General features: G+C 39.2%; 1 protein-coding gene across 3 annotated transcripts in view; it reads right to left on the reverse strand.

Moving 5' to 3' along the window:
• The window catches only part of PSD3 (pleckstrin and Sec7 domain containing 3), a 559,261-nt gene that overhangs the window by 269,222 nt on the left and 267,925 nt on the right, over window positions 1-22,114 (reverse strand). For 2 of the 3 annotated variants that reach the window (XM_025393705.1, XM_025393706.1), the window contains exons 5-8: window positions 5,428-5,622; window positions 5,246-5,326; window positions 2,017-2,129; window positions 52-110 (exon numbers count right to left, since the gene is read on the reverse strand). In XM_025393705.1, coding sequence (XP_025249490.1) covers window positions 52-110; window positions 2,017-2,129; window positions 5,246-5,326; window positions 5,428-5,622 — 448 coding nt within the window. Of the gene's footprint in view, window positions 1-51; window positions 111-2,016; window positions 2,130-5,245; window positions 5,327-5,427; window positions 5,623-9,482; window positions 9,650-22,114 lie in introns of those variants that run through there. The other variant, XM_025393707.1, reaches the window with a different exon arrangement.

Below are 22,114 nucleotides of genomic sequence, written 5' to 3' on the forward strand. Positions count from 1 at the left end.
AGAGATAAGCCCGACATGTTTTGGATCTAAGTTTCACAAATCCATACTTACATGGCCATGTAGATCTGTATTAAGAAGCATTATTGCACAGGTAAGGCAATGGACTCCATCTGAAGAAAGACACAAGAAAAGAAAGCATGAATTCGCTTTTTACTGTTGGATTCCACCTTGTTATCATTAATAGGATACATTCAGAACCTATGAAAACAGTACTGTGCTAGGTACAGGCTTATTTGCTTTAAGAAACAAAAAATGGATGAGAATAATTTCCATATGGAAAGAACCTCAATGCACAGAATTGGACTCCACTGTTGATAAACTGTTCTTACCTCTCTGGAGGACAATTTGGTAGTACACACGTAAAGCCTTGAAACAGTGTCTTTTGACACAACAAATCAGCTTCTAGGGTTTTGCGCTACAGCAATAATTAAGGATCTATACATAGCACAAGGATATCCAGACAAGCATTGCTTACAATGGAAGACAAGTAAATATGATCCTCTAAAGACACATTTCTGTTAGGTTGAAGTCATATAAAAATGTTCTCCAAGTAAAGATTCTCATTCCAAACATTAGAATTAGTTGTTCTCCTTTGTTTCACTCTACTAATTCTGTATACAAGTACAGTAGATAATAACAGTTTCAGATGCGGTAAAAATCTTACCAATTTACACTAAATTAGAAAGGTCTAATTACTGCACTCATAAATTAAAGGCAGGGTATTTTTAACAGATAAGTTCTTTAGTATAGTAGGTGATTTCTGTTATCAGTGTCTCTAAGTAGATGCTACCAAATGGCTAAAAGTGTATTTATTCTAGTACCATTTTATTATCACAAGTTCTATATATAGTTAAAACAAATTCTCCAAAGTATTTTAAGAACTCAGCAGCCAACTCTCAAATATCCTTATCAACAGCCAATTAAGTACACGAATCTGTATTTCTTTTTTTATCCAAGAATGTAAACATCTTCTTAGATTTGCAGAAAGTTCTCATAAAAATGGCCCGCTTTTATCTCTTTTATTCTCTTGTCAGGGCTAATGGTGACAGAGATAGTGAATAACTGGTCCAAATAGCATCAGTTTACCGATAGGAATGTGGCCTTCATCAGGTGATGAATTAACTTTGACTACAGCCTGGGGGATGGAGAGAAGGTAGAGGCAAGCACCTTGGCCAATACCAAGGACATTATCGAGGTTAATCGGCAATACTGAAGCTAAGAGGTAATTATTATTTCTTGTGAATCTAGTCTCAGTGATTTACTCCATAATCTGTAAGTTTATGAAAGATTTTCCAACTGAAAGTCAAAGTGCTTCACTTCGAACACTGAAAAGTGTGCTTTATTGCAGGAATTGAAATGGAGGAAAGATCTCTCTTCAACAAGGTAGGGTCCACAAATAAACAGTTTACAATTAAGTCGTTTACTTTGTAAAAATAGTATAATAAGCATAAATTCATAGTTTATTAAAATCATCAACAGAAGTTTGTGGTATCGTTATAATTAATATCAAGCAAAAGCACTAGAGGCACACTGCAACCACCAGTGGGATTTGTTCATGTTTCCAAAACTAACCCCAAAACTCTGGATACATGAGCTTTCAACAAGAAATGTAGAGACCAAATGTATAAGAAATAAGAAAACTGAAATTTTATTACATAAAATCTCAGAGTGACAAATCACGAACATTTCAAGTATGCTGTCATACTAGAGAAGTGGAAAACAAAATAATTTAAATAAGAGTAAAGGATAACATGCTGTCCTTAAATATTATCCTTTTACAGAATATTTAATGACATGAGAAAATGCTCACAATGAAAGAAAATGCAGATAAAAACAAAATTCTAATTCCAATTTGACATTAAGTATTAAATAGACTAGAATGAAGTAAATAGAAGTGTTAGTAGTTATCACTAGCTAATTGAAGTTACATAATTTCTCATAGTAAAATTTAACTTTCATAATAAGGAAAATAACCATTGATATAAAAAAGAAATTCAAGGATTTGTATCAGATTACCTTGTGAAGCAATAGTATCTGGGTTACAGTAAAAATATCTATTGGAGAAGTGTATTAAAACTCTCTCTCGTTCTTGAGTTTCTCCCACGAGAGAAAATGCTTTAAAGAAATACCTACAAGAGAATTAAAAATTTAAAAAGTGAAATTTTAGAAAATGCTATCACACTGTTTGACAGTTAAAAGTCAATTTATACACACCTAAGATATTAATTATACAAGGTAAGATATTATAAAGTTATTCTCTGCCTGCAAAAAAAATCATTTACTAGATAGCCATTCAATATAAATTTGTATTAGGATTTAAATTCTATAAAACACTTTGGAAGGCCAAGGCAGGCATTCATTTGAGGTCAGGGGTTCAAAACCAGCCCAGCTAACATGGCAAAACTCCACCTCTAATAAAAATACAAAAATTAGCTGAGCGTGGTGGTGGGCGCCTGTAATTCCAGCTACTCAGGAGGCTGAGGTAGGAGTCACTCGAATCCAGGAGGCAGAGGTTGCAGTGAGCCAAGATTATGCCATTGCACTCCAGCCTGGATGACAAAGTGAAGCTCCGTCTCAAAAGAAGAAGAGGAAAAAAAAGTCAACTTAAAAGATGACAGGGTGATAACAGAGTGGTCAATACATCAAGAAAGCCTTGGGAAGGTAGATAATTTCCTCATTATGACCACGTGTCAAGTAGCCAATTTTAAAAGGTCAGATAAAAAAAAAAAAAAGACCACTTAAGACTCAATACATCATCATAAAGGCTAGGTTTTAAAACTCTACACGCATCAGGGTGCTTCTGTAATTTTGTTACATGATTGTCATCTCTATTAAAGCCACTATAACTTACATTGCTTTGTACACAGGAGATTTCTATGAATTTTGTCTATTATCACATTTTAATATTAATTTGTTATGGGAGGAGGAAATCGGGAGATATAAGTAATTTATTCCTTATATAATGAAATCAGTTTATGTATAAAAATATCTTTAAGTTATAGGAAGTGTGCCAAAAACCACACACTAATCTACTCAGAGTCACTAAGAGCACTGTTTATTTGAGATTAATCCAGATGACCCTCTATTGACAATGTAGATCCATTTTCCTAAACATGATAGGAAGGAAAAAAAAATCATTCAAAATGTCTAAGAAATCTTACTATTGTAAGAAACACACCATAAGCTTCATTTCTATGAAAATTTTGCCTTCTTCTTTATTATAGATATAATTAAGGTTAACAAACTATATATTGACAAAACTTTAATTTTTCTTAACTTTGATAAACTACATCAGAATGCAAGGCAAAAATATACATCTCTCAGCCACTGTTAACTGTTTTGTCAGAAAGCCTGAGTACCTCTGCTGCATGCAAAGAGTCCCGCAATAAATCACTGGAATACTACACTCCAGTCCAAACACCCTCCCTTCACCTCCCAGGCCTCAGTTTCTTCATTTGTAAAATTAAAGGGTTATGCTAGCTGATCTCAGAATTCTTCCAGACACTGACATTTTATAAGTAGTGTTCAAAATTAAATGCTTACTAGGTGTTATCTTCAGCTACTCTTAGAAACTTGCAATACAATATAATGTAAAAAGTGAGAATCAGTGAGTTTTAGACGTCTTCCTTTGAAAAGGTCAGAGAAAGAGGGTATTGCTGGAAACATTTTTACAGATACTTTCTACTGATTATGTTGACATTCATTTTTATTCCACTGAAGAGTTAATTTCAAAGTATCACCTTAAAAGGCTATTGGGGCTGGGCAGGGTGGCTCATGCCTGTAATCTTAGCACTTTGGGAGGCCAAGGCAGGTGGATTGCCTGAGGTCAGGAGTTTGTGGCCAGCCTGGCCAATATGGCAAAACCCTGTCTCTACTAAAAATACAAATTAGCCAGGTATGGTGGTGCGTACCTGTAGTCCCAGCTACTTGGGAGGCTGATTCATGAGAATTGCTTGAACCTGTTAGATGAAGGCTGCAGTGAGCCAAGATGGTGCTACTGCACTCCAGCCTGGATGACAGAGCGAGACTCTGTCTCAAAACAACAACAACAACAACAACAAACAAACAAAAAAACAGGCTATTGGGCTATAGGAAAAAAATTCTACAGTCTATAAGCTCTGTGTGTGTGTGTGTGTGTGTGTGTGTGTGTTAAGCTGATCATTCAAACACTAAACTCCCTACTCAAAACAATTGAAAACAGAGTCTTGAAGAAATATTTGTACACTCATGTTCATAGCAGCATTATTCACAGTAGCAAAAGCATGGAACCAACCCAAGTGTCTCTTGAAGCTAACGGTGGTATTTACATATTCCCCATAATGGGCTATTACGCAGCCTTAGAACGGAAAGAAATTCTGACATATGCTACAGGAACGAACCTTGAAGACATTATGCTAAGTTAAATGAATCACAAGAAGGCAAATAATGTATATGTCCATTTACATGAGAGTAGTCAAAATCATCAAAAAGAGAAGTAGAATAGCGTTTGCCAGGGGCAGGGGGAAAGGAGGGGAAGGAAAAAAATCCTTGTTTAACGAGTATGGAGCTTCAGTTTTACAAGAATCATGGAGATGGATGGTGGTGATGGCTGGACAACATTATGAACGTTTTTAATGCCATTTACTGTATACCTGAAAATTGGTAAGATGATAGGTTTTATGCTATCTGTATTCTACCACAATAAAAAAAATGAAAAACAGAAAAATTCCTACAGATGGCATTTTTTATCCAGATTTGCTATGCTACCAATTGTTTACTATCTGAACTCAGGCCTCCCATTAGGTGCAGAATATCGGTTCATGTGTCATTTCATTAAATGCATACATTTTTCTTACTCCTTGCTGTGTTTAAAATCTATAATACAATTTCAGCTAAGTTCACAAAGTACAGGTTAAACATCCCAAACCCGAAAATCAGAAATCCAAAATGCTTCAAAGTCAGAGATGCTCCAAAATCTACAACACTTTTCAGTGCTGAGATAAGGCTCCAAGGAAATGCTCCTGAAGCATTTCAGATTTTCAGATTTGGGATGTTCAACTGGGTAAGTATAACACGAACATCCCTAAACCTGAAAAAATCCAAAATCCACAACACTTCTGGTCCCAAACATTTTGGGGAAGGAATACTCCACCTATAGCTGGAGGTTTAAGAAAAAAAATAAGATTCTAGCTAGAAGGCATTACTTTCTCCTCTAAGAACTAATCGTTTGAAGGTAATGAAGAGCAGCAGTGAGGCTTAGTCATACCTGAGTGACTGATCCAGCGTCATTCCTGTAAAATCAAAAAACTTCAGATATTCTTCGGCAACTAGTTTGCTAAATTCATTGCTATAAGGAAACAGAATAGACTTGGTTATTGAAAGGTAAACGATTTAAAACACACACAAAACAGGAGAGAATTCAGATTCCAGCAATGGGTCAGAACGTACTTCTTGCCAAGGTGTTTTGCAACATCTGATCTTTTGAATCTGTCCAGATGGTAAAGGCGTTTGGCCAACCTTTTCGCTGCTTCCACATTGCTGCTGGTACCATTACTGAGATTTCCTGGGGTCTCCTTTTCCAAAATTTCAGTGCTCCCCATTTCGGAATGAGCTTCTAGCCGTGTTGTTTTCACCCCAGCATTGCTATGATAATTGATAGAGAAAATAATAGATATTTCTTATATGGCAAAAAGGAAAATATCTGATGAAATATTGATAGTTTCTTTTAGTTTGGCTACACTATTTTAGATGAGATCATTTTATGTTTAAATATTCATAAAAGTAGTTTCAGTTACCATGTTTTTAAGAACTAAAGAAAAGATTGCCTAAATCTTAGGCAAGCAGTTCCCAAACTTTTTGGTCTCTAGACCTTTACATTCTTAGAAGGATTCCATAGAGCTTCCCCTAATGTGGGTTATACCTACAGATATTTACCATAGTAGTAATGAAAATATAAACATTTTTAACTCACTTAAAAATAAATCTGTTATATATAACAAATATTATAAAGATACAACTATGTTTTCCAAAAGAACATAAAATTTAGTGACACAAATCACAGTGTTTCACTGTTGTTTTTAAACACAAATTTCTTTAATGGTTGGCTTACTAGAGGACAGTTGGACTCTTAACAGCCATTTCTATATTCAACCAGTAACAATATATTATTTTGGCTGAAGCACATTGAGAAAATCTGCCCTCACTCATCTTTCGTTAAAAAAAAGAAATATGTTAATATCCTTTTCAGATAACTGTGGATATTCTTTTTTGATATAACACCAAAATGAGATAAGTGGTAGTTTCTTAAAGGATATTCTTACTTGCAATATGGAATCTAAATTTGTGTCAATTAACTTTTTGTACTCTTACATTAAAATCTATCTTATACTTTGAATGGATCTTTTAACCAACACATGATTTTATAACACACACAATGGTTATCTGCAAAACATGTGTTGACACATTTCATTATATAACCTTAAAAAAAAAATCACATTCACTAATGTCACGATTAATGAAAAGTCTAAATATTGGGAAGCTGCCAAACCTTCAGTGGCAGATACAAGTTTTCCAAAATTACAAGGTTTGTTCCAAAGCTCAAATGTAATCATTTGCTAAAAATATTATCAGCCGTTTTCCTTAAAGTAATAGACTTACTCCATTTTCAAGAAAATGTTTGCCAATAACCATAGTTTGCCATTCTCTCAAGGAAAAATGACATTTAATTTAAAAAGTGACTACTTTTTAACCTCAACTTAAATGACAGATGAATGTTTTTCCCGGAGACTATCAGGAACAGAAGTGCTTTATTCCCATTTCATCACACACAAAATTAAAAAGACATGAACTCAAGCGTTGAAATGAAATAAACAAACTGTACTGGTTTCATTAAGGATTGTTTTTAAAGGTGAAACTGGCCTTTATTTTCATTTTGAGCACATGACAGTGGAGAATACAATGACTGGAAGAGTCTGGTGCCACTGCCTGAAATTCTGCTAAGACCCCCACTGCTGTTTTTGTACCATACGGTATCAACGCAGTGAAAAAGAAAATAATGTTGCAGTAATTAGCGTACCATAATTTTGATCTCACAAACCTACCGAAGGAAGAAAGCTCCACAGGCAACACGTTGCGAACTTGGCCCTAGATAGGGCTTAAAGACTACAGCCTGTGGTCAGCTATAGATGGTTCTCATGTACTTGTAACACTGAAACTAATGAGGATACATTAATTTCCAAATCTTTATCCTAACTTGGAAGTAAGACATGCTCATGAGAAAATGTGCTTAAACAGCCTTCGAACACACTTACCACAGATGCTAAACCAAGGGCGGTCAGAATTTTTCCATAATGGACCAAATCATAAATATCGTAGACTTGCAGGCCACACGTGGCCCCTGTCACACATGCTGCTTTGCTGTTGTTGTTTTGTCACAACCTTAAAAAACCTAAGAGCCATGCCAGGCTGGGCAGAACTGGGTCCGTGGATGGGAGTTTATCTGCCCTTGCTCTATCCCATAGATCTTTAACTTGGCTTGCACTAAGCAGAATAACCATTTACTGTCTAAACCAGGACACTCTAAAGGGGAAACAGAGATAATAAATCCTTAAACATGCTATTATAATCGTTACAAAATAAAGAAAGCATTATCAATCAAAAAAAGTAGTACTGCTAATGGGCATTTTTTCTTTTGGGGTGATGAAAGCATTCTTCAGACAGTGGTAACGACTAAACAACTCTGAATATGCCCAAACCACCTGATTTTATACTTAATATAGTAAGTGATATAGTATTTCAATGATCTCAAAGGTGTTATGTTTTTAAAAATCTGAATCTAAAAAATAAGTTGTAAACTTATATCACTAAATGACAAAAACCATTGTAGCAAAAATAAATGCATTTCTAAGCAGAACTGGTCTATCTTGCCACTTATTCTACCGCATTTACAAGTTCCCTTTTCCCACTGCTCTACCAAGGAAGCACTGGCCTTATGCTTCAAGGTCACTGAGAAAGCAGCCAGGGCTCCTGGACAACCAGCTGGTGTAACAAGTAACTGCAGAGTCTCACACTCCCTTCAACCACCACAGGATTAGAAGGAGTTAACTGTCCCTAGCAACTCTTCTCCAAGCACACTTTATCAGCAAGCACCCGACTTCCTGCCCTTGAAATGAAGCTCTAAGAATAGGGAAAAGAGAGAGAGTCTTTCAGAGTCAACTGTGTAAAATCGTCAATGACACAATCCCAGATGACACCATGGGAGAAGCTGGGAATACAAAGCTAGGTCTACCAAACCCATGCCGACGTATTTCACCATAGCTATTAGTGGTAATAGTTCACTTACTAAAACTCTAAGTCAAGTACCAAACCACAGTCAATATCAATGGCAGAACAGTAGACAACCACTGGAACTGACCCAGGAAAACTAAGATGTATGGTAACCCTCAACACCCTGAACAGTTTCCCAACAGACACACCCACCAGTTAAATTAAACTGCTTCATTACGATAAAATCTCCATGAAAATGTATTTTTAAATGCATGATTTTTTTCATCCCACATCTTCCATTTCAGACTTAACATTACATGGCTGGGTGTGCTGGCTCAAACCTGTAATCCCTGCACATTGGGAAGCCAAGGCAGGAGGACTGCTTTAGCCCAGCAGTTTGAGACTAGCCTGGACAACACAGTGAGACCCCCCCAACTATGACATAAAAAATTTTTTTAAAAAGAGACTTAACACTACCATTCAGTTTTGTGAAATCTATCCCATCAGGAAACTGAATAATCATTATCGACAGTATAACCCATGAGAAAACTCACAGTAGAAATTTCTTCATGGTTATTTTGTGTTTTCCCACACAAGTGAAAGAAATGTAAAATATTTATTCCGAGAACTATGTTAATTACAATCAAGTACTCTTTATAATTACACACAAAACAAAACCCTTGGAGTTGTGTTTCCATGCGTGCTTTTCCTATCATGTAGTAAAAACAAATGTCAAAGAAAGGATTTTCTTCTTAATTAAACCACTACTTACTGCTCACTTCCCAGGCAAAATTCATGGCATTTATTTAATCAGTCTGTGCAAACAATGTACTTATACCACATATATAATACTGGCCCAATTTTGTTCAAATACAAGTTCTCATTCTAATGATAACACATTTTAAAAATTTACTGCTCAAAATCATTCCATTCCTCATGTTACTCATCCTCCATATTTGCCCCTTTTCTACTATGCTGCCCAGTCCAGGTGATTTCACCTAATTTTCTTCACATTCACCAAAACGATATAATTGCAATATCTGTGTGTATCAGACTTTCTGGATCTTCTTCAAAAAGGCTTCAGTAAAAGGAGAAAATAAAGAACAAAGGATAAATATCCCTGTCCCTAGATGGCTTCATTCTATCCTTTTCACAACTTGGGAGATTATTTGAACAAGAACCGAAATTGCACCTTTTAAATCAGAAAGCTCGACAATACGATGGCAATACAAACTTACCAGCAACCATACAGACACCAAGCAGAGCCCATCACAACCCCTGGGGTGTGCCTGGACCATCCTTCCTCTCTGAAGCCCCGTCCAGTATTCTTCAGCTCCCAAGTTCAGTGTTTGCCGAGCCTCACAGCCTTCCAAGAACCTGACTCCCTGTGAGGTCACACTGCTATGACCTCACATTCTCAGCTGAGTGTTCATTGTTGGGGTTTTTGTAATGTTTTTGCAGTTCTAATAAAAACAGGAGCCAGAACACAAGGGCCACTGTCTATCAAGAACATAAGAAACAGTGAGCCCAGTCTCGCTCACACTTGATAAAGCCGACTCAGCGATCCCTCTCAGAGGGGATAACACCCCATTTTGTTTCCTTGAATACACAAGGCATGGCAGCTCTAGTCTGTTGAGCATGAGATGCTTTCTACAGTTTGGATTTTCTCTTTTCTATAGTTCAGTATTATTTTTCCCTATTTTTCTTGATCAAATCACACTTTACAACCTAATAAGATAAATCCCTACCAGTCACTTAAATGTGTAAGAGGCTTCCCAAAAGCTTCTCCCTGTGTTCCAGAAAATGCTTCCCTGGGGCCTTTACCTCTGTCCTCCAAGTGAACATGGTAATATTCTCTCATCAAAACACTCCATCATCAAATGAAGGACCAGATCATTGAGTCTGATCACCAGGCCTTCTCACAAGCTTTTGAATCATACGAAGATTGGCAGGTTTTCCAGATAAAAATAGGGTACCCAATTAAATTTGAATTTCACATCAAAAACCAGTGTCTACTATAAGTATGTCCCAAATACTGCACGGAACATACTTATACTAAAATATTATTCATCGTTCGTCTGAAATTCAAGTTTAACTAGGCATCTTATATTTTATCTGGCAAAACTTCCTGAAATGTTTTTTTCCTAAACTTTATTTAAAGAATTCCAGTAATGGTGTTCCATGATTGTCAACTGGTAGCTTATTCACAGTCAGAATCCTTCTCGATTTTTTCACTTGTTTCTGTGATTTTATTCCTACTATTTTTCTACAGTTTTCTGAAGAATCAGTAGATTATAGGTAACAGTTTTATCAAGACTTTGTTGCCTATAATCTACTGATTCTTCTCTAATGTCCTCTAAATATAAACAAACACCCTCTTCTGTGTTTTCATCCTTCTCTCTTGACCTGCATGGTACCACCAATGTGATAATGTGGCCACTTTACACAAATCCTACACAAGAACCATGTTCTGTAGCATGTCCTAAGGCCTTCCCAAGCTGACCCCAATTTCTCTTTTTGACTTGTTCTCTACTACTTCCCTCCTACCTGAGCCACACAAATACAAACTGTTGTTACGTATGTTGTTCCTTTTGCCTTTTTTTTTTTTTTTTTTTTTTTGAGACAGAGTCTCGTTCTATCACCCAGGCTAGAGTGCACTGGCGCAGTCTCAGCTCACTGCAACCTCCGCCTCCCAGATTCAAGCAATTCTCCCAGCCTCAGTCTCCTGAGTAGCTGGGATTACAGGCGTCTGCCACCACATCCAGCTAATTTTTGTATTTTTGTAGAGACAGGGTTTCACCATGTTGGCCAGACTGGTCTTGAACTCCTGACCTCAGGTGATCCACCCGCCTCGGCCTCCCAAAGTGCTGGGATTACAGGCATGAGCCACCGCACCCGACCTCCCTTTGCCACTCTCATTACCCTCAACCCCACCATTCCAAATTCTGTGAACTCTTAGCGCTACCTTTTAAAAATCTCATCGCTTTCACCTACCACTGTCTTGAATTCCAGTTCGAATCCTCAACACAAGGGGCAGCTGAAGGTACTCAACAGCCACCTGCTAAGAGAATGCAAGAACACAGCCATCTGCCATGTCTACTTCTTCCACTGTCTTCCATGCTATGCTATCAGTAATGGTATGTGGCACTAATTTTCCAATTCACTGTAGCTAACCCTGGAAAGTTCTGGAATATAAGTGACATCAGTAGTATACTACTGCCTGTATAAAACAATATACTCAGTAGTATACTGTTTTACTGTCAGTTTTTCCCAGAACTTTAATAAATAGTATACTATTGCCCATTTCATACAGGCAATAGTATACTTTGAATTTAAATTTAAAAATTCTTTAAATTTTTATGTAATTGTGGTAATGAAACTAGGACCAAAAAACAAGTTAGGCTAAGGTGTCACAGCTCCCTGCACCACCCTGTATTTATAAAGTGTACCCCGAGGGTTGTATAGAGAAAATAACAACAGCCACCTAGTCAAGTTGACTTTTATACGTAAGTTAGGCAAAGGCAAATTAGAAGAATCTCAAGGAGAAGAAATGACTTCAGTTGCAAGTGGAATAAAAGGACCAGTGGGAACAACATGACCCCTTTGCCATTCTTCAGGCTGATGACACGGAAACACAGAGGACAGGAACCAACCGACAAGAGGGCCAGTACAAACGCGCAGCTTTCAGGGCTGAAAGACTAAGTACACCATAAGCAAAAAATAAGTAAAACCCTAAATCATAAATTGTCTCGGAAAAGGGAAAGGAAAATCATTTTGGCCATCATTATCTATGGCATTTATTTCCTAGGCATTGTGGAGATGGCACATCACCTAATTCTCAAAGAAACATAAATGAGAAGTTATTCAGAACAGCCATAGCACCTGCCGTGGTGCCGTAAACCTAATAGGTTAACAATGGTTAGACACTTACTATGTGGCAGACTCTGGGCTGCCTCCTAGGGATTGAATTGTCAGTCTTATGAAACAGGCAATAGGGTAAGCCATTTTACAGATGGGAAAACTGAGGCAAGGAGCTGGACATGGTCAGTGAGACTCCAATGCTATACTACTTTTATAAGCTTTACTACTATCCATTTTGCTCCTACCAATCATCTCCTGGTATGTCTGTCCTCATTGATTCAATGAATAAGTATGTAATTCCCTATAATGTGCCATATATTTTAAGTGCTTGGTAGACTACAGTAAGCAAAACAGAATTAAAAACTTCTACCCTGGGTGGGGAGGGGAGCTAAAAATAAATAATTATAATAAGTAAACTCTACATATTAGAAGATGACGTTTGCTCTGGGAAAAAAATAGAGCAAATAGAGAAGAGGAACCCTGAATTGGGGATGAGGATGGAAACATTTTTCTACAAAGTGGTCATGGGAGGCCTCATGGAGAAGACACGAGTTGAGGAAGACGTAAAGGAGATTAACCTTGGCACTATGATAAAATAACAGCATTCCAGGCCCAGAGAAGGCCCAGAGGCTGGAGCATGTTAGATGTGTGAGAGCAAGCAAGAAAGCTAGCGTGGCTGGGGCAGAGGCAGTGAACAGAGAATACCCATAGAGCAATGGGCTTGTGGGGTGGAGGTTTCCATATTTTCTCAATTCAGAGTCTTTAATGTGTAAGTTTTTTATGACACTCCAAGGCCAAAGGAAATATATTCCATTTAGTAACAGAATAATAGTGTACAAATATTTATTAAGTTTGGACCCAACAATTTAGTCATTTGAAAAAATACACATACATTGAAAGAAATATTATTTTTATTATTAAATAACCACGATCGCTTACTAATGGATGTGTGTACCTCTGGGCCATATGACTTCCTAAATCTCCTATCAGACTGGACACTGCCACTCATTTTCTCATAGCACTTAATTTTTATCACAATGACTGGTGAAAATCCAGCTGAAAGCTATGTCATCAAAAGGAATAGAGCACAATCTGATGTTGACACTGAACTAGTCATTCACATGGTGTTTGACAGACGATGAGAAGAGCTGTGTTTCCCTTGAAATTTTAGATATCCTAAGAAACACCTGTGAGGTCACTGCAATGCCCTAGGACACCTCTGCAGAGTTTGGGAATGACTTTGTGGTTCAAAGGCCTTGTGGGCCACTATGGAGACTGGTTTTTGCTCTGAGTGAAATGGTTAATACTGAAGGGTTCTGAGTGAAGATCTAAGATTAATTTATATTTTTAAAGGGTCACTCTAAGTATTGCTTTGAAAATAGACTGGAGTAGTGCAAGCAGGGTGACCAGTCAAGGGGTACTGCAAGTGTCAGGGAGGAGCTAGCTTGGGTGGGAGCAGGAGCTGTAGGTCCCGGAGGACCTGCCGACTGCTCCTTTGGAAGGCTGAGAGAAAAGTAGTTACGTTTTAGGCCTGAGCAACTTCAAGGATGGGGTTACCATCGACCAAGATATGAAAGACCAAAGTTAGCACAGGTTGTGAGAAAAAGAAGTTAGATTTTTGATGTGTTCACCTTGAGATATCCGTTAGCTATCCAAGTAGGATGTGAGGACACGTGGAGATTTCAGCAAAGACACGTGCCAGGGTGCACTGCAGGGAATTCTCAGTCGCTGGCCTGCGGTGGGCCCTGGCATTCTTCTGTTTAAGGACCAAGATGATCTTGATGCACTGTCAGAGCTTTGAGTTACCCATCTAACACACGGGAAGTCACTACAGATCTAAAGAGGGGAATAATAATCAGGCCTGGGTTTTGGTAAGATCAGTTTTGCTTGTAGTGTGGAGGGAAAACTGCAGGGAGACAAAACTGAAGACAGAAAAACCAGCTACAAAAGGTATCCCAATAGTACGGTCAAGAGACAAGAAACCAAATTGCGAGTCTGTGTGAATATGAAGGAAAAGCCTGCTCTGAAAGTTATTTAGAAGGTAAAATGGAAGAACAGGGTGAGGGGCTTAAGACGTGCATGGAGCTATGTTCAGAGAGTGGGTGCAAGACTAATCCTGGTGGAAGGCCATGCCACCAAACAAGAGAATGAACACAAGAGGAAGAAGAGGGAATAGGTAACAGTGTGTGCACATGGAAAGAAACAAGCACTTGTGGAAGACCAGGAGTTTGGTTCAAAGGAACAGTAGGTACAAGGTGCCCACAGGTTAACCAGGCAGAGCTGTCTGGTAGCAACAGCAACCATCCCCTATCTGCAAGAATTCAGTAGAGGTGAAGTAGTCACCCTTATGTTGGTGAAGGAAATCACCTGGGAGAGGCTCAAGTTTGCTCAGTATGACCAAAAAGCACCAAAGTGTGCCAAAGAAATATGTCTAACAGCAGTGTATTCATCTGAATTCGACCACAGCGGAAAATCCGGGGGTCTCTCTTCATTCGTTAAGGAAAGTCCACCTGCGAGTGTTCAGTTTGCCAGCAAGTAATGATTATTAATTTAGAAGATGCCAAAAGCACTCATCTGCTGGAGAACTCGTCAGACCACCCAAGTTCCAACACTGGCTCCTGTGGTCACCAGCTCTGGGACCTTAGGTAGGTAAGGTCATTATTCTCTGTAAACCTTAAGGTTTTTAGCTATAAAACACATAATAGTATCATATTCGCAAGCTGTTATGAAGATCAGATGAGAAGATTCATGTACGATGCTTGGCATGTAAGATGTCTGGCACATGGTTAACAATAAACGTCTGCTCCTGTCACCAGATCCATCTTTGTCACCAGCACCACCAGCGTCATTAAGGTTATGATAATGACATGAGATAATACATGACAGCACTTTATTAAATATAAATCTCCATACAAATGTTAGTTAGCGCCCACTAGGAATACTTCAGGACAAATTCCTCAAATGAACCTGTTTTCAACATTTACATAGAATAGATTCCCTGGAAGGGACAGCCTCTGATGATTTAAGACTCTTTATAAAGGAAACACACAAAACCTCATTATTGTAACTCCTAACAGCTATTTCTCTGTTCAGCACAGAAGACAAAATTGAGTCTTCACCAATAAAAAATTTTAGTAAAGCATCACATAAAGATTCTGCCCCCAGCCCCACCCACAGCATACCTTTCAAGTCTCACTCCTTTTTCTCAGTCTTGCCTTCAGTATTCCAGCAGAGGGCACCACGTGCAAGGCAGTGCCATGGAAACTGACCCAAACTCACTGTATGAGTGGGGAGTCTGCATTCGCTCCTGAGGCACTGGCTTCCAACATAACAACTGTACTTTTCGCCCATGAAGGGGTTCAAACGTTTCTAGGGGCATGATGTGGGTTTTCACTTTCTGTTGTTTTAGTTTGTTTTTTTTTTTCCCCTATACTAAGTTGTTGCTCTCTTGTGGGATAGCTCTCACATGAGAATGTGGTATGTGCAATATTATCAAGTGAAGGTTAATAAACCCATATTATAACCATTTCAAATGAATAATTTGCAAAGAAACTTACTAGATATCCAGCTTTAGAAATAAAAGTTTTTAAAATGATGCAAACACATGTGTACGCTCATTATTTGCATACAAGCTTCTTTGTGCAAAGTAGGATCAGTGAGCCCCAATTCCGGTGGACAAGAAAGGAAGAGTGACTCACAGTCTGACCCACTCATTTCTCTGGAGTGTTCTTAAGATGCCATTGGACATTCTCTTCTGTCCGCATTTTTGTCAGGTTGAATTAGTATCAGTGTATATGCACTAGACATCGGAAGCTGGGCAGCAAAAGAAGATACAAAGCAGCCGGCAGAAGGTGGTCCGGGACTGGCCAGGGAAGGAATGCAGGACCTTTGACTAACTTAACTGGCAATAGATAAGAAGAAGACACTCTTTATGTGGATAAGAACTACAGTTTTCATATCTTAAACAGTTTTAGTGTTTATGTTAAAGAGTTGGGTAACTACACCACTAGTCCTTAGAATACTCGCTTCCTGTCTAGCACACAGGTAAAACATACTTACAAATATGAATTTAGTTTGATCAAATACTCTCCTTTCTTTTTTTTTTTTTTGAGACGGAGTCTTGCTCTGTCACCCAGGTTGGAGTGCAGTGGCCGGATCTCAGCTCACTGCAAGCTCCTCCTCTCGGGTTCACGCCATTCTCCTGCCTCAGCCTCCCGAGTAGCTGGGACTACAGGCACCCGCCACTTCGCCCAGCTAGTTTTTTGTATTTTTTAGTAGAGACGGGGTTTCACCGTATTAGCCAGGATGGTCTCGATCTCCTGACCTCATGATCCGCCCGTCTCGGCCTCCCAAAGTGCTGGGATTACAGGCTTGAGCCACCGCGCCCGGCCTATACTCTCCTTTCTTGATTAGGTAATAAATGCTACAATTTAGCCAGGGGACATGAGAGAAGTTCTGGCCTCCCATTGCTCCCACTCCCTTTTCTCTTCTAACTCTTCCATCTTCTGGGATACAGGAGGCTGAACAAATATTTTCTATGGTTATATTATGTCCAAATTTTACCATCTCTATGGGTACATTCTACCCTTCAAATTCCTTTTTTTGGGGGTGTGGGGGCGGCGGGGGGGGATAGAGTCTCACTCTGTTGCCCAGGCTGGAGTGCAGTGGCATGATCTTGGCTTACTGCAATCCCACCTCCAGGGTTCAAGCGATCCTCCTGCCTCAGACTCCCAAGTAGTTGGGATTACAGGTGCGCACCACCACGCCTGGCTGATTTTTTTTGTATTTTTAGTAGAGATGGGGTTTCACCATGTTGGCCAGGTTGGTCTTGAACTCCTGGCTTCAAGTGATCCATCCACCTCGGCCTCCCAAAGTGCTGGGATTACAAGAGGGAGCCACTGCACCCAGTCCCTTCAAATTCTTACGACATCTTTTCCACTGTCCTATAGCATAGGCATTGCTGTGTTTCTCTGTGGCGTGCTTGGAACCGCGTATCTGTTCTGCAGTGTCCCTCTCCTGCTGACACACTCACTGAAGACATGGCCGTACAGTTGCACCTCGCACATAACTTGTGCTTTCTTTTCGTGCACACTACAAGCAGTTTCCACAACAGCAGCCTGACAACATATCCTCTCTATGCTGAGTTTCCCCTAAGTGCTACCTACTACAACTACACTGAAAGCTGCTCTATGCGACTTAGGGAAGGTTTTCTTGAATTCACTTCATTTTGTGTGCAATTTTAAAAAGGAAAAAAATTAGCACCCTGGCAAGAATACAAGCAGTAAGACCCTTCCCTTAGGAAATAAAATCCTATCTCTGTCACTTCCCGCTTTCATCTCTTTAAAATATTCCAGCTCCTCTGAAGACAGATCCAAGGAGTCATCTTCATCTGTGGCTATGGGATTAAGAGGGGACTTTTCTACTCTTTACTACCCAATATGAATGAATTAGTAATAATATCAACAAATATTTTGTCTTATTTTTATGAAGAATTCCCAAATGTTTACTCTGCTTCATATACTATGTTAAGCACTTTATATTAACTCAGTTAATGTCCTTGACCCTATGATAGGTACTTCCATCATTCTCATCTTACAGAAAAGGAAACTGAGGTATGGTACAGTTAAATAACTTTCCCATGACCATCCTGCCAGTAGGAGGTAAAGCTGGGACTGGAGCTCAGCACGGGCGGTTGCAGTTGTGTGTTCAGGCTCTTAATATGCTATGTGGTTTTCTACGCTATATTACTATAGGTTATATTGCATGCATAACTTTGGTGTACATAGGAACAAACACTTCTACTTTTTGGAAGACATCTGTATGATTATATGCGTTTATGATGGTTGTATAATTAAGTATACACAACCAAACCTGCACAAATTTTCTCTCCAATTATTCGTTAAAACACCGACTATGTGCCAGCACATTTCTATGTGCTAGGGGTGCAGCCTTGCCCTTGTGGACTTTTACCTTCTAATAAGAGAGAGAAACAATAAAATACATGAAAAGTTTTCCCTCCGTTCCTACCTTTCACCCTCCCACAAATATCTGAATATGTTATGACTTACACACTGTTCCAGGTAAGTATTAGGTGTAATAAAGCATCAACAGACAAAAGTCCTTGCTTTCATGGAGTTTACATTCCAACAGTGACATTCGTAAGTGCCTCGGAGACAAATATAACCAGGTATGCAAGAGGGGAAGGAGAGGTTGCTGTTTTATTCACAGCACTCAGAAAGTACTATGTGAGTAGAAAATAGAAGTAAGTGAGGATGTGGCTTTGCAAGGTATCTTCAGATCTGCATTTGAAACAAATGCAGGTCCGGGCAGGATGGCGTTTGGTAAATTTCAGGGACAGCCCAGAGGAGCCTCCATGGCTGGAGAGGAGTGAGCAAGGGGAAGAGGAGTTAAAAAGGTCTCAAAGGAAGGCCTGAATTCACTTGCAATTTCAAAGTAGTCAATCACTCGGAAGCTTCAAAATTAACTGCCAATTCTCCAACATCCACGATCGGAGAAGGTACAGTTCACAAACGGTTATTAGTATCATGTATATACTTTAGACACAAGTTAGCTTCCGAAGTTCGTGGGCTGTTTCTCAGTTCCTCCTCCAATTCTGCAGTACCTCTCCACGACCATCCCATCATCGAAGGGTCCAGACTCCATCAATCACCTAATTCATCCTGTAGGTCACGGATTCAGAGTATCCTCTCCCCAGCACTGTGTCCCGAGGGCTAGTCTGTGATTTTTCTCTGAATCCATATCTTAATGAAATTTCTATCACAGCACGTTGGACAATGGCTGGGATTTAACATATGCTTAGTACAACTGTCCTAAATCAAATTGCAGGAAGCTTAAAGGAAAAGTCAAATGACTGCGTACTCTTCTCAATGCAGCTATCAACTTGAGTGGAAGATGCCCAAAAGCAGTAATTCAAATGCTTTCTTTCATGAATCTGTATACAAAGCTGAATGTTTCTGAGTTGTATTGTAAGTAATTACCATATTATGGAATCTAGAGACCCTGATCAGTGGAAATCATCTGCCAATGAGATCTCTTTAAGTTGCAGATCTTTTAATGGTTATCCCTTATTGTTCCCAAATGGGGAGCAATTTCAAAAAGTGGCAAAAATCAAAGTGGACAGAATGCAGGGGTGAAGAGGGGAAGGTCTTCAGCTCTTAATATCTAACCTAAGAAAACTAAAACCATGATTACTAAATAGATGATATGCATTAGGTTTTTTGTTTCTGTTTTTGATTTTTTTGAGACTGAGTCTCACTCTGTTGCCCAGGCTGGACTGCAGTGGCATGATCTCGGCTCACTGCAAACTTCGCCTCCTGGGTTCAAGCGATTCTCCCACCTCAGCCTCCCTCGCACAGCTGGGACCACAGGCACCCGCCATCACGCTTCACTAATTTTTTTTAGTAGAGAAGGGGTTTTGCCATGTTGGCCAGTCTGGTCTCGAACTCCTGACCTCCAGTGATCCACCTGCCTCGGCCTCCCAAAATGCTTGGATTACAGACGTGAGCCACTGCATCCGGCCTACATTAGCTTTTTGAAAGACAAGTATCATTGTCAGTTTCGAAGCTTTGCATACGCCTAGGCATTACTTTCAAACTAGTTTTTCCTTCTCTTTATTTATTATATTGTAAAATAGTTACCACACTTTTAGGGAGCTATACATGATCTTACTTTGCCCTTTGATTTCACACTAGCACCTCCTAAAACCAAGCTACCTGTAAGGCGAGGAGGGTGAGCCCAGTGTTCTTTAATGTGAATTAGACGTTATCTGCCTTCTACCTCGATCTCAAAGTGTTTGGTATTTTAAGACTGAAATCATGGCGCTTTGGAGGTAAAAAGTTTAGTGACATAAGCTGGAACAGATTCAGTTATTGGGCACAAGACAGGACAACCTGCTCTGCAAATAAGCTGAGAATTAAAGAGACCCAATAGACAGCAAATTTAGTGAATAATGTCCTCTCCCCCGCCGCCCCCAAAAAAGGAAAGAAAGAATGAAGAGTCTTTAAAATCAGATGGGAAGAAAAGCATTGCATTTTCTGGCTTTCTAAAGTGTGACAAGGCCTTTACATTTATTATCTTATATTAGTGACAGTCAGAACCTCCCAGCACATTGTTAGAGTAAATTTTAAAAAGGAATCCCCTGGACAGATGAATGGGGGCAGAGGGGTCGGGCATCTCTGTCAGGGCTCACAGGTAAACAAGCAGAATTCAGGGCATGTCAGCCTATTACATCAAAGACCCTTCAAGTGCTCCAGAGGAATTGTGGAATAAGCTGGACAAGCACCTACCTCTAGGCCACAAGGACTTTAGAAAGCGAGCTGCAGTGAACTGAGATCACACCACTGCGCTCTAGCTGGGGCGACAGAGCGAGACTCTGTCTCAAAAAAAAAAAAAAAAAAAAGATAAAAGCAGAGAAAAGAAAGCGAGCTGCAGAACTTCCCAGCAATAGACCACCTAACGACTGTTCACATGAGAACAACTGGTGCCCAGAGACAGAACTCATGACTCCAAATCCAACCCTTTTTGTGCACTGCACCATTGTCTAGAGCAGAGATGACAAGGTAAATAGCTATTGACAAAGCTGGCCTTTCCAGAGGATAGGTTTGGTCAACAAACACCTTGACAAGTATTTTTCAAGCCAACTAAAAAAGACAGAGTCTAAAGGAGAGGACAAAGTGAGAGGCAGCACAAACCAGCTTGAAGCACCAAAAAGAATCCTTCGGAACCAGATCATGAGCCTTCCTATGAAGGAAGGGGATGAGGCCAGAAGCAGCCAGAGATGCTACTCAATAGAAACAAAAAAAGTCCTCCCCAAACTCTTCCCCTGAAACTTTCAAGAGGGATAAGGCAAAAGTGCTGTTTTTGGCAAAACTATGTAAATACAAATTCATATCCTATTTCATTAGTTCCTAGACACACTTTTTTCATATTTCAAAGTCTTTAAAATTAGAATTTTTTAGTTTTTTTTTTTTTTGTTATAGATGGAGTTTCACTCTATCACCAAGGCCAGAGTGCAATGGCCTGATCTTGGCTCACTGCAAACTCCGCCTCCCGGGTTCAAGGGATTTTCCTACCTCAGCCTGCTGAGTAGCTGGGATTACAGCTATCCGCCACGACCCCAGGCTAATTTTTGTAATTTAGAGACGGCGTTTTACCATGTTGGCCAGGATGGTCTCGATCTCCTGACCTCGTGATCGACCCACCTCGGCCTCCCAAAGTACTGGGATTACAGGCGTGAGCCACCCCGCCCGGGCAGAATGGTTTTCTTTTGCATCAACCAGTGTGAACCCCGGCAGCCAGGTGGCTATCGGATGTTTATTACCTGTGCACAATGCAAAATTATACTGTTGGTTTAATCTTGATTTAACTGATGTTTACAGTGTCTTCAAAAAGATCACGCTATAAAAGATACTGAGACAAAAGTATTATTTATGTAGACAAGCATTGAGAACATGCCGAAGTAATTTTTATGTAAACATCTGTAAGTTTTAAGAATTACTAGAAACTGCAAGAAAATGCTTGTGCTATAGTTAATTGTTGGCATTTCCCCCCCCGCTTTTTTTTTTTTGGTTTTGTATTTAATGCCTTCATTTTCTCCAAGTGAGATGGCATATTCTTTTCTGATAGTACCAGAAAATACATAAAAATATACTTTTAAATATGAAGAATATAAAATATAATAAATTAAGATATTGACTTCTCTCCCAATCAATAGTATCTAAGATTCAAAAAGTTCTGTGCTGTTTGTTTTCACTACTACTGTCATCCCTTGGTATCTGTGGGGTACTGGTTCCAGGACCTTCCCACACCAATACCAAAATCCACGGATGTTCAAGTCCCTGATATAAACTGGCACTTCATATTTAAATGTAACCTATATACACCCTCCCGTATACTTTAAGTCATCTCTACGCTACTTTTAATAAATAGACGACGTAAATGCTATGTTGATAATTGTTATGCTGTATTGTTTAGGGAATAATGACAAGAA

The sequence above is a fragment of the Theropithecus gelada genome, chromosome 8, assembly GCF_003255815.1.
Source record: "Theropithecus gelada isolate Dixy chromosome 8, Tgel_1.0, whole genome shotgun sequence".
Lineage (NCBI taxonomy): Eukaryota > Metazoa > Chordata > Mammalia > Primates > Cercopithecidae > Theropithecus > Theropithecus gelada.